The sequence below is a fragment of the Bos indicus x Bos taurus genome, chromosome 16, assembly GCF_003369695.1.
Source record: "Bos indicus x Bos taurus breed Angus x Brahman F1 hybrid chromosome 16, Bos_hybrid_MaternalHap_v2.0, whole genome shotgun sequence".
In the NCBI taxonomy this organism is placed as follows: domain Eukaryota; kingdom Metazoa; phylum Chordata; class Mammalia; order Artiodactyla; family Bovidae; genus Bos; species Bos indicus x Bos taurus.
In genome coordinates this window covers 5,500,407-5,515,873 of record NC_040091.1, presented here as the reverse complement: position 1 = coordinate 5,515,873, position 15,467 = coordinate 5,500,407, and the positions used below count along the sequence as shown (strand labels likewise).

At 35.8% G+C, this 15,467-nt stretch overlaps 1 protein-coding gene across 3 annotated transcripts in view; it reads left to right on the top strand.

Annotated features, from left to right (window-relative positions):
• The window catches only part of LOC113906363 (complement factor H-like), an 88,440-nt gene that overhangs the window by 23,603 nt on the left and 49,370 nt on the right, over positions 1 to 15,467 (top strand). For all 3 annotated transcript variants that reach the window (XM_027564391.1, XM_027564389.1, XM_027564390.1), the window contains exons 4-9: positions 1,641 to 1,823; positions 3,371 to 3,547; positions 7,710 to 7,886; positions 8,798 to 8,983; positions 9,095 to 9,274; positions 11,683 to 11,862. In XM_027564391.1, the coding sequence (XP_027420192.1) occupies positions 1,641 to 1,823; positions 3,371 to 3,547; positions 7,710 to 7,886; positions 8,798 to 8,983; positions 9,095 to 9,274; positions 11,683 to 11,862 (1,083 nt within the window). The remainder of the gene's footprint in view (positions 1 to 1,640; positions 1,824 to 3,370; positions 3,548 to 7,709; positions 7,887 to 8,797; positions 8,984 to 9,094; positions 9,275 to 11,682; positions 11,863 to 15,467) is intronic.

Below are 15,467 nucleotides of genomic sequence, written 5' to 3'. Positions count from 1 at the left end.
CATCTGACTCCATCCATGGAGAAACTGGGAGTTGCTTACTCTTCATTAAGCTAGGGGAAGACCTGTGAAAAGTGCTGGTACAGATTCATAACTGCCACTTCATTTCTGTAATCCCAGGAGATTGGAAATCCTAGGCCTCCCAGAGGCAGGTAAATTGGAAGCTGGACCCTGGACTGCTGCTGCTGCTAAGTCGCTTTAGTCGTGTCCGACTCTGTGCGACCCCAGAGACAGCAGCCCACCAGGCTCCCCCATCCCTGGGATTCTCCAGGCAAGAACACTGGAGTGGGTTGCCATTTCCTTCTCCAATGCATGAAAGTGAAGAGTGAAAGTGAAGTCGCTTAGTTGTGTCCAACTCTAGCGACCCCATGGACTGCAGCCTACCAGGCCCCTCCGTCCATGGGATTTGCCAGGCAAGAGTGCTGGAGTGGGACACTGGACTAGCATTTGCAAAATCAGAGACCTAGATTGTGGATCAAACTCTTTGCTCCTCCAGGAGAAGCTGGAAATTGAGTGTTCCCTTCAAATTGTATGTATCTGCTGCATGGATTTTATTGCAGGAATGTGTCTTAGTTTTCCCTGCCACTTAGGATTTTGGCATTTTCTCACTTGCTGTGAATGCAGAACTTCTCATCTACTGTTTCTATTTTGAATCGAAGGAGCTGATATACACATAGTTGTTAATTCAGTGTGTCTGTGGAGGGAAGGAGAGATCAAGGTGGCCTATTCCACTCTCTTACTAATATCACTGCAGTATTTCCAAATTATATGTGTTGGGCTTGTTTGCTTTTCTATTTTTAGTTTTATGGAAAAACAATTACTGATTTTCAGTCTTTATCATTACTATTATTGCTATGTAATTTTAAAATTCCCCTCAGCACACTTTTGTGTCATCCCATAAATCATATAAAACTTTACTTATTATGGTTTTATTTTCATTCAATTCAAAATATTCAGTTTTCTCTTTTGATTTCTTCTTTATCCATCAAGTACTAAAATAAATTAGCTGAATTCTATGAAGATGTCTAGTAGGTGACAGAATTGTACTTTTCCAAGTTTAGTTATTCATGGTTTGAAGGATCAATATTTTGTCCTTAGTAAAATGAATGGATGTATTGATCTTTGTCATCTTCATTGAACTCCATGTACTGATATGGCTTTAAGCACTCAATTTTGATGACAGCATTTCAACTTCTCAGAGACAAAGGCTGGGGTCACTATGGTGGAAGATTCTGTGATCGTCACCTGATCTGTGTTCTGGGTTGTGTAAGAGATCCAGACTAGACAATACTTTCAACAAGTCCCAGGAAAGGAAACCCATTGCTAAAAGATTTCTGACATGCTGTGGGATTCCAGATCCTTTAGACAGATTTCTAATAATTTCCTATAAGGGATTTGGAGTATTTTAAATCTTGCTTTGTTCTAGAAAATAGAAATCAAGTGTTTTAGTTTAATATCTTTGGAAATTCATAGTTGTTTTTTTTTTTTTTCTTTTCTCTTACACAGGACCTTAAATGATTAGAAGTTTTCTTGGTTTATAGTCATAAATGACCCCCCTTTTTTGTATCATTATCTTATTTTGGTCCTTATGAAATGTGTATCAAATATATGCTTACCTTTTCTTTATGTTTTCTCCCTTTTAGAAACATGTTCAAAATCCAATATAAGGATTGAGAATGGATTTTTGTCTGAATCTACCTTTATGTATCCCCTAAATAAACAAACAGAATATAAGTGTAAACCAGGATATGTAACAGCAGATGGTAAGACATCAGGGTTAATTACATGTCTGCAAAATGGATGGTCAGCTCAACCTGTATGCATTAGTAAGTAATTCATTATCTTAGTATTGTTTATCCTGATGATAACTATACAGAAGTATTCTTTAACTTTGTTCTTTTTTCCTTTTTCTTTCTTTCTTTCTTTCTTTTTTTTTTTTTTTTTTTTGATGGGGTAGGGTCATATGAAGGGTTTTGTGGTTCCATGGATGTATTTGAAAAGATCAATTACAAAGCTTTGAAAAATGTATCTTTTTTAAAAAATTATCAGTGGAGTAGAAAATCATTGTACCTTTTAGTTCAACGTTTTGTCACTTTAAAACATCCTGTGACTAAAATCTAATTTTGCTAAGAGCCTTACCTCTCTTCCGGGATAAATTCATTTATTTTCAGCTGAGACCTTTATGCTGATTGCCTCTGCTTTTATTTTAGGAGACTCTTAAGCCAGAGTCTCTGCTCCTAAGCCTAAAAGTTATGTTTTTAAGCAAAGATGTGAGGCCATGGTGCATAAACTTCAAATAATACGATATATAATTCATATGTTTGAGTCGCTAGGATAGATATCCTTGTGAAAAATTCTCTTTTAGGAAATTGTCATAAACATCCAGTTAGTGGAGACAGAGAAACACTTCTAGACAGGACCAAATTCTGCTGTGCTGAAGGTTTTTCTTGTAGCAATACATAGATGTTTATGAAGATTTTCTAAGAAAAATTAATGAGTTTGTCTTATTCATCCCAAAGCTACACAGTGATATTTTTGAAGTGATATTTTACATACTCACTTTAAGTGAAGTGGGTATTTATAATATCCCTTTCTACTGTTTTCATTTTATTTTTCCAGTGTCTATAGTACTACAGGCACTACACCCTCAAAATGAAAAAAGTTGCACATATCAAACTTATTTTATTTTAATATATGACACTTTTCCATTATAACACTCTTTTTATGAAAAATGTCTCTATTATTATATGTTACTAGTATAATTTTGCTTTAACATATTATGAAATTTGAAGCAAATTATTTAAACTATTAACATCAGTCTATGGTGTTAGTGAAAACAGATTGTTTGTTAACATATTTTCTTGTAAATAGCTATAAATAATAGAATTATGTGTGTATTGAATCTTGATAAGTATAAAAGAATATACAACCATTAGAAATATAGTTGGAAAAGGAAAATCAGCATGTGAATTTTAAAAACTTTATAGCATCTTTAAAAAAATAACTTGCCTTTTGAAAATTACTTTTTTTCAATGAAGTTTTCCCTGGCAAATATGTCACAACTGCTAATTAATTTGGCATTTATTTTAATACTAGCTTTGGGAAAAAATGCATAAGTACAGCAACTGAGGAACATGTTCATAAAGTAAATAATTCAGGAACCTTAAGTGTTGAGAAAAAAGTTGCATAGAAATACACTTGTTTTCACTTTGAGTAATTATTTCAGGACAGTGATATATCACTGGCATGGTTGGCTAATTTTTTATGATTAGTACGTACTAATTGGTGAAGCCCTTTTCCCTTGAGATGAAACTCAATCAAATTGCCCACTAAATAATATTAGAAATGAAATCACAATCCCATTATCCCTTAGAATCCTGTGACAGGCCAGTATTTGAGAAGGCCAGAGTCAAAAGTGATGGCACGTGGTTCAGACTGAACGACAGACTGGACTACGAATGTCTTGATGGGTATGAGAACCGAGATGGACGCACCACAGGCTCCATAGTATGTAGTCAAGACGGCTGGTCTGATAAAGCTGCATGCTATGGTAAGCGCTCTTTTCCAGATGTTCTTTCCTTGAAGATAAGCAAAATTTAACAGTAATTGTCAGAAGTGTTTTATTTTTACCAAATTACACTGATCTAGAATCATCTTTAAGGAATCATGCTTCCTTCTACTTTAATGTAAACTGGAAGGAGGGGAAGTTTTAAAGTCCAACGACTCACTCAATACCAAAATGACAGGGTCTTGCAACCTGTTCAAGTATTTGCTCGTAAGTTTCTGCTTATACCTCCTACCTTGAATGTTAACTTCTGCAGGTTTTGACAGGTGCTTTTTATTTTCTGACTTTGACAAGTTCTGAGGGCAATGACATGGATCTCTTTTATTTTGCCAATGAGATGTGTTTTTTCCAGGTTTAGAAATAGGGCTTCAGTCTCTGGTAAGCTGAGTGGATGTTGAGTGTCCCAAGTCAAGGGAAGAGTTATGTGCAAACTTTGGCAGCAAAGTAATATTTGGAAAATATGAAGGTGGGCAGATTCTTCTGAATGAGAGAGGATTTTATGAGCTGAAGCTGATATGAGGCAAAGGAAAGATGAGCTGGGTTATTTCAAGGCATATTAACATTGATTGATTTTATGATTCATGAAAAGCCATAGGGAATTTTAAGAAAAGGAATGATATAATTTTATTTGGATTTTTGAAGGCCGTTTGTGGATTTTTCTGCATGCTGTGCTTATGATGGACAAGAGAAGATTCAAAAAACCATGTGGGGTGAAAAAGTGTGGGGATTAGATAAATTCTTGGCTGAAGTGTTTCAGGGCAGAGAATAGATTTGGGATATATTTTCCTGGTAATAAATGCACATAACGTTGCTAAATGTTGGTTGTCAGAAAGAGCAAAAGTTGAAGGGACTCATGTTTTGAATACCATTTTCTCATACACAAGTAAGCAAATGGAAATGACTTTATACATGGTACTGGCAGGAGAAAGAACACTCTTGCAAGAGCATCACAACTTTGACCTGAACACATTGTGGTTGGGCCAATGGGGACCATAAACATTGGATACATCAACTGTAGTGTTGAATGCATAGGTTTAAACAGGAGATATACACATGAGATTATCACTCTCTAAATAATGACATCAGATTAGAAAAGAATGTAGAATGAAAATAGAAGAAAGCTCAAGACTGAGTCCTGAAGTTTCCAACACTGAGGTGTCTGACAGAAGAAGAATAGATGGCGAAGTGGACAGAAAGAAAGAAGGACCCAGAGAATTAAGGAGGAAAAATGTAAGAATAAATGTTGCATAGATTGGAAAGAAGAAAATGATTTAAGAACAAGGGATAATAAATTGACTAATAGTAATTTCTATGGAATCAGCTTGAAATGGTTCTATATCCAATTCCACCATTTGCTAAATATGAATCTAAGGGCAACAACGTATTTGAAGCTTTGTTCACTCCTCTGAATCTGTAAAATGATTTAATATTTATAAATGTTCTAATATTTCAAAAGATCTTTTAGTTATTAAAATAAATTATTCATATACACTTGTCATGATACCTGCCATACAGTTTAGTCAAAGAAATTGTAAACTAATTACATTAGAATAGTTACACTAATTAATACTTCTAATTCAGTTAATAAGCCAGGTTAAAAGACTAAAAATGTGGGGAAGGACTCGCGGCTGCTGGGCTCGCACCGCTGTCAGTGCGGCGGGGTGCGCGAGCAGCGCGGGCGCAGGGCGGGCAAAAAAAAAAAAAAGACTAAAAATGTGGTGCCAACATTAATTGTGAGAGATACAGTTTCAGATGGAGTAGATAGGGAAAGACCTACTTAAAACCTGCTAAATAAATTATTAGTAAGAAATGCAATACAGCATGTGGACATAACTCTTTGAAAAGGCTTGGTTGTGACAGAGAACAAGAGGTTCAGGATAGAGATTTCAGGTAGACACACAGGGGAAGCTTGTTAGAGGAACAGGCCAGGCTTGTTCAACAGTTTTCAGAGCCCAGGTAATTTCACTTTCAGGCTGTCAGCAAGCACCTAATATGTGCCAGAAGTGGCCTAAGAGTAATTGTGAAGAATACAGTGGGGGACAGTGGAATGTCTTTCAAGAGTTTTCATGCCAGTATGAGAAAAAAAAAAAAAGATGAATTAAGGCAAATAATGAACCAAAAAGTAAAAATATTTCTATTATATTGTTCCAATAAGTGTATTCTAAGAACAAAAGAATCCAAGTGCTTAGAAAGTAGGAAGGACTGCAGATCAACTTTATGTAGGAAGACGTCTATGCAAAGAGAACCTGGAAACCATTCGTCAGCAGAGGCACACGCCTTTGCAGCAGCCATGGCAGCAAAGCAATTGGCTTATTTAAAAAGATCAGATGGTCAAGAATCTGCCTGCAATGCAGGAGACTTGAGTTCAATCCCTGGGTCAGGAAGATCCCTTGGAGAAGGGAATGGCAACCCTCTGCAGTATTCTTTCCTGAAGAATTCCACAGAAAGAGAAGTCTGGTGGGCTCTAGTCCATGGGGTCAAAAAGAGACATACCTGAGAGACTACACTTTCACTTTCAAAATTTCTGAGCCAGCTGACAGTAAAATATCCACTTGCATTGTGGGAGACCTGGATTGGATCCCTGGGTCGGGAAGATCCCTTAGAGAAGGGAATGGCAACCCACTGCAATATTTTTGCCTGAAGAAGTCCATGGAATTTTGGCGAGCTGCAGTCCAAGGGATCACATAGAGATGGACACGACTGAGCTACTAACAATTCTAAGTAAAGGGAAAGGCTTTTAAGATGATCATGTCTTTCTTACAGTCACTCTATGTGAAGACAACAGATGGAAAAAGCCTAATAACAAGATCTTTTTGTTGTTGTTAAACCAGTATTTAACACAGTATGATAAAATAGGAATTTTACATAAGATAAGCATAAAATATGTAAACAAAGTCACATAAATTAGAAGTATTGCTATGTGGAAGTTTGGAATAGAATTTTAGGAAAGGAATCCCAATAGTTCTCATCAATAGTAACCTCTCATCTAAGCTACAAATCTCAACATTAAAACAAAAGCAGAAACAAAGTTATTGATTTTGAGGGGAGGGGGCATTACTTTTAAAACTAGTTAGCTTATATACAATTTTATGATAATGTTTGAAAATTTTAGATAGTATGATCCTTCTTTTTGGTGAGATTCTAGTTCTTAAATTCCAATTGAGAAGTTTATAAATGATTTAGCAATAGGAAGATTCCAAATAAAGAATAATGCAATTTTTGATAATATGTAGCAATCCCTGATGGCTCAGATGGTAAAGAATCTGCCTACTATGAGGGAGACCTGGGTTTGATCCCTTGGTTAGGAAGATCCCCTAGAGAAGGGAATGATTACCCACTCTAGTATTCTTGCCCAGAGAATTCCATGGACAGAGGAACCTGGCCAGCTATACTCCATGGGGTCACAAAGGGTCAGACACAACTGAGCGACTAATCCCCACACAGCAATGTTACAAATTTCATAGATTTTGCACATTTTCAATGATAAGTTTAAACATTTTTAAAATGAATCAGAATAATTAAACATATATTAATAGTTAAGCTCATTTATAGGTACAATAAGATTAGATGTTTGTGTTGTCATATACCTAGAATGTCAAGACACCTAGAATATGCCTATGTGACCTTGAACATGTTTACTCATTTTGTTTCATGTTTCAGTTTGATTTCTACACTTGTAGATAAAATTAAGTGATTTTTAATGTGCCTGTAACTCAAATACAAGAGAAATGTCTCTCTTGTGTGTTCTAGTTTCCCAGTTATGTTTTTTATAATATCATTTTTTCATTTGTATTCAATTTTAAAATTGTGCCTTTTTTTAAAATTCTGTAAGATATTTCTACATTTTGACACCAAAAAAGTAGCATTATATTTTGTAAATGTCAGTGATAAAATCAGATCCAGTATTAACAAGTTGACTTTACTAATAAATAATCAGGCATATATGTCACTGCTCAATACCTTAATATTTCTCAAAATCCCAGATGAATGCAGAGGGTGTATAAAACCTAACATAATGTTTTTCAAGGAAGAGCATTAATGTGTGTTCTGTGTATGCAGTATCCAGCACCTCGTTTTATGTGACACAAATAATATTTATTTTGCAATGGTTAAATATTCTCAGTCAATTACTTATCTTTTTTGATAGAAAGAGAATGCAGTATTCCCGAAATGGATCCATACTTAAATGCTTATCCCAGGAAAGAAACATATAAAGTTGGAGATGTGCTGAAGTTCTCCTGCAGTCAAGGCCGTATTATGGTTGGAGCAGATTCAGTTCAGTGTTACCAATTTGGATGGTCCCCTAAACTTCCAACGTGTAAAGGTAAATATTTATCTGACAGTTGTTGGAGCAAGAGTTGGGATTTCAGATATCAACCTTTTTATTTCCCTCCCTTAATTTTCTGTGCACTTCCAGTGCATCTATATAGTCTAATGCATTAAGGCAGAGATATACCCACCAAGGTGGAGAAGGAAATGGCAACCCACTCCAGTATTCTGCCTGAATAATCCTGGGGACAGAAAAGCCTGGTGGGCTGCTGTCTATGGGGTCGCACAGAGTCGGACATGACTGAAGTGACTTAGCAGCAGCATACCCACCAAGGACATATGCTGGGTAGTAGATACCTCAGTTTTCCTTCTTTAAGAAATTAACCTCCAGGTGCTTCTTGAAATATGTGGTGGAGAATCCACAGAAATGCATGAGGAACCTGACACTGGCAGGATTTCTTCTAAGTTTTCCTTTTTTCCCGCAATTTCACCATTAATATTAGAGAGTTTATATACGGTGGGCTTTACATCTAGTGTCCACAAGTATGTCTAAAGAGTGTTCAAGTAACGTAAAGTCAATTCAGTCACATGTATCAAATCATGTGAATCAAAGTTAAAGTGTTCAAATCCTTCTCTCAAGTGATATTTTTTTTCAAAAAGTTTTCATAGTGTTTCTGTGGAATAAAATATTGCTATAATTTATACACCCAGATTGAGTTACTGGTTTGCACATTTATTTAGCATGTCTGGATAGTGAACATGCTTTCTGAGCATACATAGACTTCAATATGTTAGTACAAGATGAGTAACAGAATCAGTAAACACTATTCTTTTTTCATTGTTTAAGAATTCTAAAATAAATTATGTAACAAATAAAAGATCATTTAGAGAAATAAATTTCTGCATTAGCTGGATTTTTCAGTTATAAGACACAATGTAACCATAATTTATGCAATATTTCTACAGCAAGGAAAGTAAAATCGTGTGCTCCACCTCCTCAACTTCTTAATGGGAAAGGGAAAAAATTACACAAAGAAGAATATGCACACAATGAGGTCGTGGAATATGCTTGCAACCCCAGATTTCTGATGAAGGGTTCTCATAAAATTCAGTGTGTTGATGGAGAATGGACAGCTTTACCTGTGTGTATTGGTAATGTATTAAAAATAGTAATGTTTTCAAGGTAAATCATTACTCTTATTTGTATTCATATACACATTTAAATAATATTTTAAAGACGAATATATTTTTGTGCATTTTCAGAGGAGAAGCGTACCTGTGGAGATATACCTGACCTTGATCACGCTGATATCAAGCCTTCTGTCCCTCCTTATCACCATGGAGACTCAGTAGAGTTCAGTTGCAGAGAAGCATTTACAATGATTGGACCCAGATTTATCACGTGTATTAGTGGAGAGTGGACCCAGCCTCCTCAGTGCATTGGTCAGAATACACATCTCAAATTGACCTTTAGTATTTGCAGCCATTGTGTTGAAATTTAGAATTATCCTTGAAAATGTCAGATCTTAAATTATAATGATCCCAAACATTTGATTTTTATAGTCCAATATGTGTCTAAAGAGGAAAAATATAAACTAGCAATAGAATTTTATGTATCTTTCTGTCCTGATTTTAACATTGTTTATCTTGACAAGTGTGAAGCTAAATCTTACTGATAGATACTCATGTGATTAAAATGGGAGTACTAGTTACCAGGAAAATACAACTATCATTGCAGAAATGCCATTTTTGCTTTTATATGATACTCTTTCTTTTAGAACATTTGAAACCAGGAAATATAGTTGAGGAAAATACCCATTTGATACATTTCTGTAGGAATCTTGCCATTCTCAAGCTTCTAACTATAATTTCTCTATCTGTTTCAAATTCTGCAAAGAGAATTTACTGTGCTGGGGAAGGTGGGCTCCAGCCCTCCCTGTTAGTAGGTAACTCTGTCCTGGGAGGCACTTGGGGTGGGGCCAGGAACCTGCCCTGACACATTTCCCTGTAAGAGACTCATCCTGACTTTTGGATGACCAAGTCTTTGATGACTGACCAGGAGAATCGATGTTAGCTGCCTTCTTTCATTTTCTCTTGCAATAGACTTTTTCCTGGAGTTTTCCTGGGCTCTGCATTCAAAGAGAGCCCTGCATGTCCAGGCCTATTGACTCAGATATTTCTAGTCATTAATTATTCCAAGAAGAAGGCAGGGCTTTGGCTCAGGCCCTGAACGAGGGCAGGGACCGATAGCTGTTTTCTTTGCCGACAGTATGTCGAAAGACCCATACTCAAAAGACCAGTTGACAGATGGGAGACATTCAGTGGGAGTTTATTTAGTTAAATAGTAATTTTTTGCTTATTAATCCCTGCATTTTCATGAAGACATTCCTGTCCTAGGTATTGCCAGTTCTTCAAGACCAAACCTCATCTTTGTCCTCTTCTATCTCCTCAAATGACCTCACCTCATTTGACTTTTCATTCTACCTAATGCCAAAATGTTTGCTTCAATTATTACTCTTCTGACCTCAGAGTTTTCCTTGCAAAGGTTAATCCTCTACCTGTATTCAGTTTAATGTAGTCCCCCTTTGCTATAATAGACCTTATTCCAGTTTTCTTCTCTCGAGGTTTATTTTGTAACTCTGTCTAATCTAGCTTGTCATTCTTCCTACTATGCTTATTTTCTCCTAATAAAATAAGTCTGCTTTCCTTCCAGAAATCAGTCCATCATAGGATGAGACCCGCAGCCACTATTTCTCCTTTTGAGTATACATCTTCCTTTGTCCACCATTCCTTGAAGAATACTACTGGTTTTATGTCCCTCAACACCCTGAACAAAACTTAAAAACAAGTCTAATTCTCAAGCCTTTAGTGTATTTTCAATTCAGCTTGTTATTTTATTTTTTCAGAGTTTCATTTTGAAATCATCACTTTTCTTTGACTACCTACTTGACTTTTCCTTATTTTATTCATTTTACTTAACCTTTATCATTAACAAATCATTAACATATACTGCCAAAGCCCTATACGGATATTTTGTCAAATTCTAAAAGAACTTCCACCTTCATTGAATTTATGAAATAGGTATATATATATATATATATATATATATATATATATATATATATGAAGCTTTTTTTTTAGTCCATATTTAACTTATGCTGGAGCTAGCAAAAAATTGCTATCATGGTTCTATATTGCATTATAATGATCTGATACATAACATAGTGGCTCAAAGACTCCAAGTTTATATACAAGATAGGTTGTAACTTTAAGTACCCATCTTCTTATTTCAAGTGTTTGTTTATTTTTGGTGTCAGGTAAAAGATTTGCTTAAAAGTTAAGATTCTATACAAAACAACTTGGATGTAGTTTTCTTATTATGTTTCATATTATTTCTTGAAAAAAATGTATATAAAGTAGCAACTTTGTATGCTTTGTCCACAGAAAATTGTTTTTATTTTATTGTTTTAAGATTGTGAATTAAAAATAATGTAGAGATGCTTAAGGTCAACAAGCAAATTATATGAACATTTGCACAGATTTCAAGTTTGGGACCAAATTTATTCATGTGATAGCTATTCGCTATGTAGATCATCAGAAAGTATTCCAGTCAAAAAGGCAGAAATCTTTAGGATGGGTATTTTCTCTGAAACTTCAAAAACTGGATGCAAGACTCAGGCTCATGTATAATTTTTCATCTCATGCAATTTGATCAGCAAAAACTTGGCTGGTGGAATTTGTAGGCAGAAATTGTAACATCATTATTTTATTGACAAAATAAGCTATTTTTTGTTATTGGCTATTTGGTTCTTTAGAAGTAGTCTTTTCAAGAGAATGTTTTCATTTTATAGCAACAGATGAACTTAGGAAGTGTAAATGGTCAACATTATTTCCACCTGAGGGAAAACCAGCACGTAGGATTGAATATGACCATAGCACCAACAAAAGTTACCAATGTCAAGGAAAATCAGAACACAAACACTCAATCTGTATAAATGGAAAATGGGATCCTAAAGTAGACTGCAAAGAAGGTAATCTCTTGTGCATAATGTTTTTAAAAATGTATTCTATTTCTCTCTAACTTGTAAAAGTAGTATCTTTGTGTCCTTCAAGGAAATTTATCTATTTATCATTCCAAATATTTTACATCTGCAAGGTAATTTAGAAGCTAATCAAAATACTGTGTCTAAATATTAATTGTATAATGTACCTTAGTCAGCTATGTGGCAAACCACTCAGAGACTTTGTAACTTTAAATTAACATATGGGCAGTAGGTGTGCTCATTTTTACAGGAAAAAGCATTGCTTCTGATTTTGTGTATTACACATAAATGTACTTATGCTTATGCTGAACTATTATGTATTTATCAATGTATCTATATGTATCAATCTATGTATCTATCTATCTATATATATTTATGTATCTATCTAGTCATCTATTTCTCTGTTTAACTATCATGAAAAGTCTTGAGTCATGTTTACATGATGAATTCCAATTGAATAGGTTCATTTCAGTTTTCCACTTTTAACATCTGTGTTTCTCTGCTCCGACTCCCTATCTTCTCCCTATCTTGGCTCCCTATCTTGACTCCCTATCCTCAATATGTTTACCAATTTCTACAAGCCTAGAATATCTAGAAAGAAGCTTCAAATCAATAGAAAATGAGATCTACTGTCTAATATTCAACCTCATAATTCAACCTTTTATAGAGATCCCTATATAAAAATCATATAACAATAAAGCTGTATTAATGGAGAATAAATTATTTCAAAAAGCATAACTATTTGGGAATTAACAACAAGCTTCTAAATAACTGCCATGCTGATACATAATGTACATTGTATATTATGGGCTTCCCTGATAGTTGAGCTGGTAAAGAATGTGCCTGCCATGCAGAAGACCCCAGTTCAATTTCTAGATCAGGAATATCCCCTAGAGAAGAGTTAGGCTGCCCACTCCAGGATTCTTGAGTTTCCCTGGTAGATCAGTCTACAATCTGCTTGTGGGGGGCGGAGGGAGGGACCTGGGTTCAATCCCTGTGTTGTGAAGATTCCATGGAGGCAAACCACTCCAGTATTCTTGCCTGGAGAAGCCCCAAGGACAGAGGAGCCTGGCAGGTTGCAGACCATGGGATCACAAAGAGTGAGACATGACCGAGTGGCTAAGCACAGTGTTGTATATTATACATTATATATCTATGATTGTTGGCCCTTGTGAATTAACTTATCTATAATTATAAAATATTTCTTACTTTTTGTCATGCACCTTGTTTGGAAATCTATATTAGCTTATTAAATATAATTAAATTAAAACAATTTAATATTTCATATGATGAAAGAATTCCCAACAAATTTCAAGGAATTCAAGTTTATAAATTATTCTAAATTAATCAGATCAGATAAGATCAATCGCTCAATCATGTCCAACTCTTTGCAACCCCATGAATCGCAGCACGCCAGGCCTCCCTGTCCATCACCAACTCCCAGAGTTCACCCAGACTCACATCCATCGAGTCAGTGATGCCATCCAGCCATCTCATCCTCTGTCGTCCCCTTCTCCTCTTGCCCCCAATCCCTCCCAGCATCAAAGTCTTTTCCAATGAGTCAACTCTTTGCATGAGGAGGCCAAAGTACTGGAGTTTCAGCTTTAGCATCATTTCTTCCAAAGAAATCCCAGGGATGATCTCCTTCAGATGGACTGGTTGGATGTCCTTGCAGTCCAAGGGACTCTCAAAAGTCTTCTCCAACACCACAGTTTAAAAGCATCAATTCTTTGGTGCTCAGCCTTCTTCACAGTCCAACTCTCACATCCATACATGACCACAGGAAAAAACATAGCCTTGACTAGACAAACCTTTGATGGCAAAGTAATGTCTCTGCTTTTGAATATGCTATCTAGGTTGGTCATAACTTTCCTTCCAAGGAGTAGCGTCTTTTAATTTCATGGCTGCAGTCACCATCTGTAGTGATTTTGGAGCCCAGAAAAATAAGGTCTGACACTGTTTCCACTGTTTCCCCATCTATTTCCCATGAAGTGGTGGGACCAGATGCCATGACCTTCGTTTTCTGAATGTTGAGCCTTAAGCCAACTTTTCCACTCTCCACTTTCACTTTCATCAAGAGGCTTTTGAGTTCCTCTTCACTTTCTGCCATAAGGGTGGTGTCACCTGCATATCTGAGGTTATTGATATTTCTCCCTGCAATCTTGATTCCAGCTTGTGTTTCTTCCAGTCCAGCGTTTCTCTTGATGTACTCTGCATAGAAGTTAAATAAACAGGGTGACAATATACAGCCTGATGAACTCCTTTTCCTATTTGGAACCAGTCTGTTGTTCCATGTCCAGTTCTAACTGTTGCTTCCTGACCTGCATACAAATTTCTCAAGAGGCAGGTCAGGTGGTCTGGTATCCCCATCTCTTTCAGAATTTTCCACAGTTTATTGTGATCCACACAGTCAAAGGCTTTGGCATAGTCAATAAAGCAGAAATAGATGTTTTTCTGGAACTCTCTTGCTTTTTCCATGATCCAGCAGATGTTGGCAATTTGATCTCTGGTTCCTCTGCCCTTTCTAAAACCAGCTTGAACATCAGGAAGTTCACAGTTCATGTATTGCTGAAGCCTGGCTTGGAGAACAAATTAATAGCAAACATAAAATTAAAAAAGCTTGCTACACACCTGCATCTTTAGGAAACAAGTAACATTTACAAGTAGTGAAGTACATATGTTCTACAGTTTCTTCTAGAAACTTTATAATTTTATGTGAGTATAGTTAAGTATGTTACCTGTCTCATGTTAACATTTGAGGATTGCATAAAGTAGATGTTGATGTTTTATGGATGGATTGTCAATTATTTTAAGAATATGTGTGGCAAAGCTGTTGAAGTGAAAAATCAGTTAACTATGAAAGTGTTGATTTATTTCTGAACTTCATATTTAGTCACTTAACTATCTTCACTGCTGCCAATTACCTTGTAACTAGCTTTTTAGCAGGCTGAAAGTCTGATAATAGTCTCCAAGTATGTTCCTCTCACTCAAAATTACTTTAGTTATTTTGGTTTTGAACATAGAAATTTCAGGGGAGACTTACAAATTTTGATAAAATATTGGATTGTATATCGAACAGGATGACTTTGTAATGAGAAACAAATTGTGGACAATTGGCTTCTTTACCATATCGAATTTTGAATTCATAAACATGGTATGTCTCTATTTATTTCTGCTTCAGTTTTTCCAGACATACAAATAGGCTCCCCTGGGGGCTCAGACAGTAAAAAATCTGCCTGCAATTCAGGAGACATGGGTTCAATCCCTGAGTAGGGAAGATTTCCTGGAGAAGGGAATGGCTACCCACTCCAGTATTCTTGCCTGGAGAATCCCATGGACAGAGAAGCCTGGCAGGCTGCAGTCCATAGGGTTGCAGAGAGTTGGACACGACTAAGCACACGTGAGATCTGTTATCCAGTTTGCTACTTCAAAAAATTCCCTTGATAAAGAATTCAATTTCTTTAATAGGGAGTATGCTATTCACATTTTCTACATTGTCTTATCACTGTGTAAAAGTTGCATTTTTCAAGAAATATCTCTATTTTACCTAACTTATGAAATTGATTGATGTAAATTCATTTCTAATAGTCACT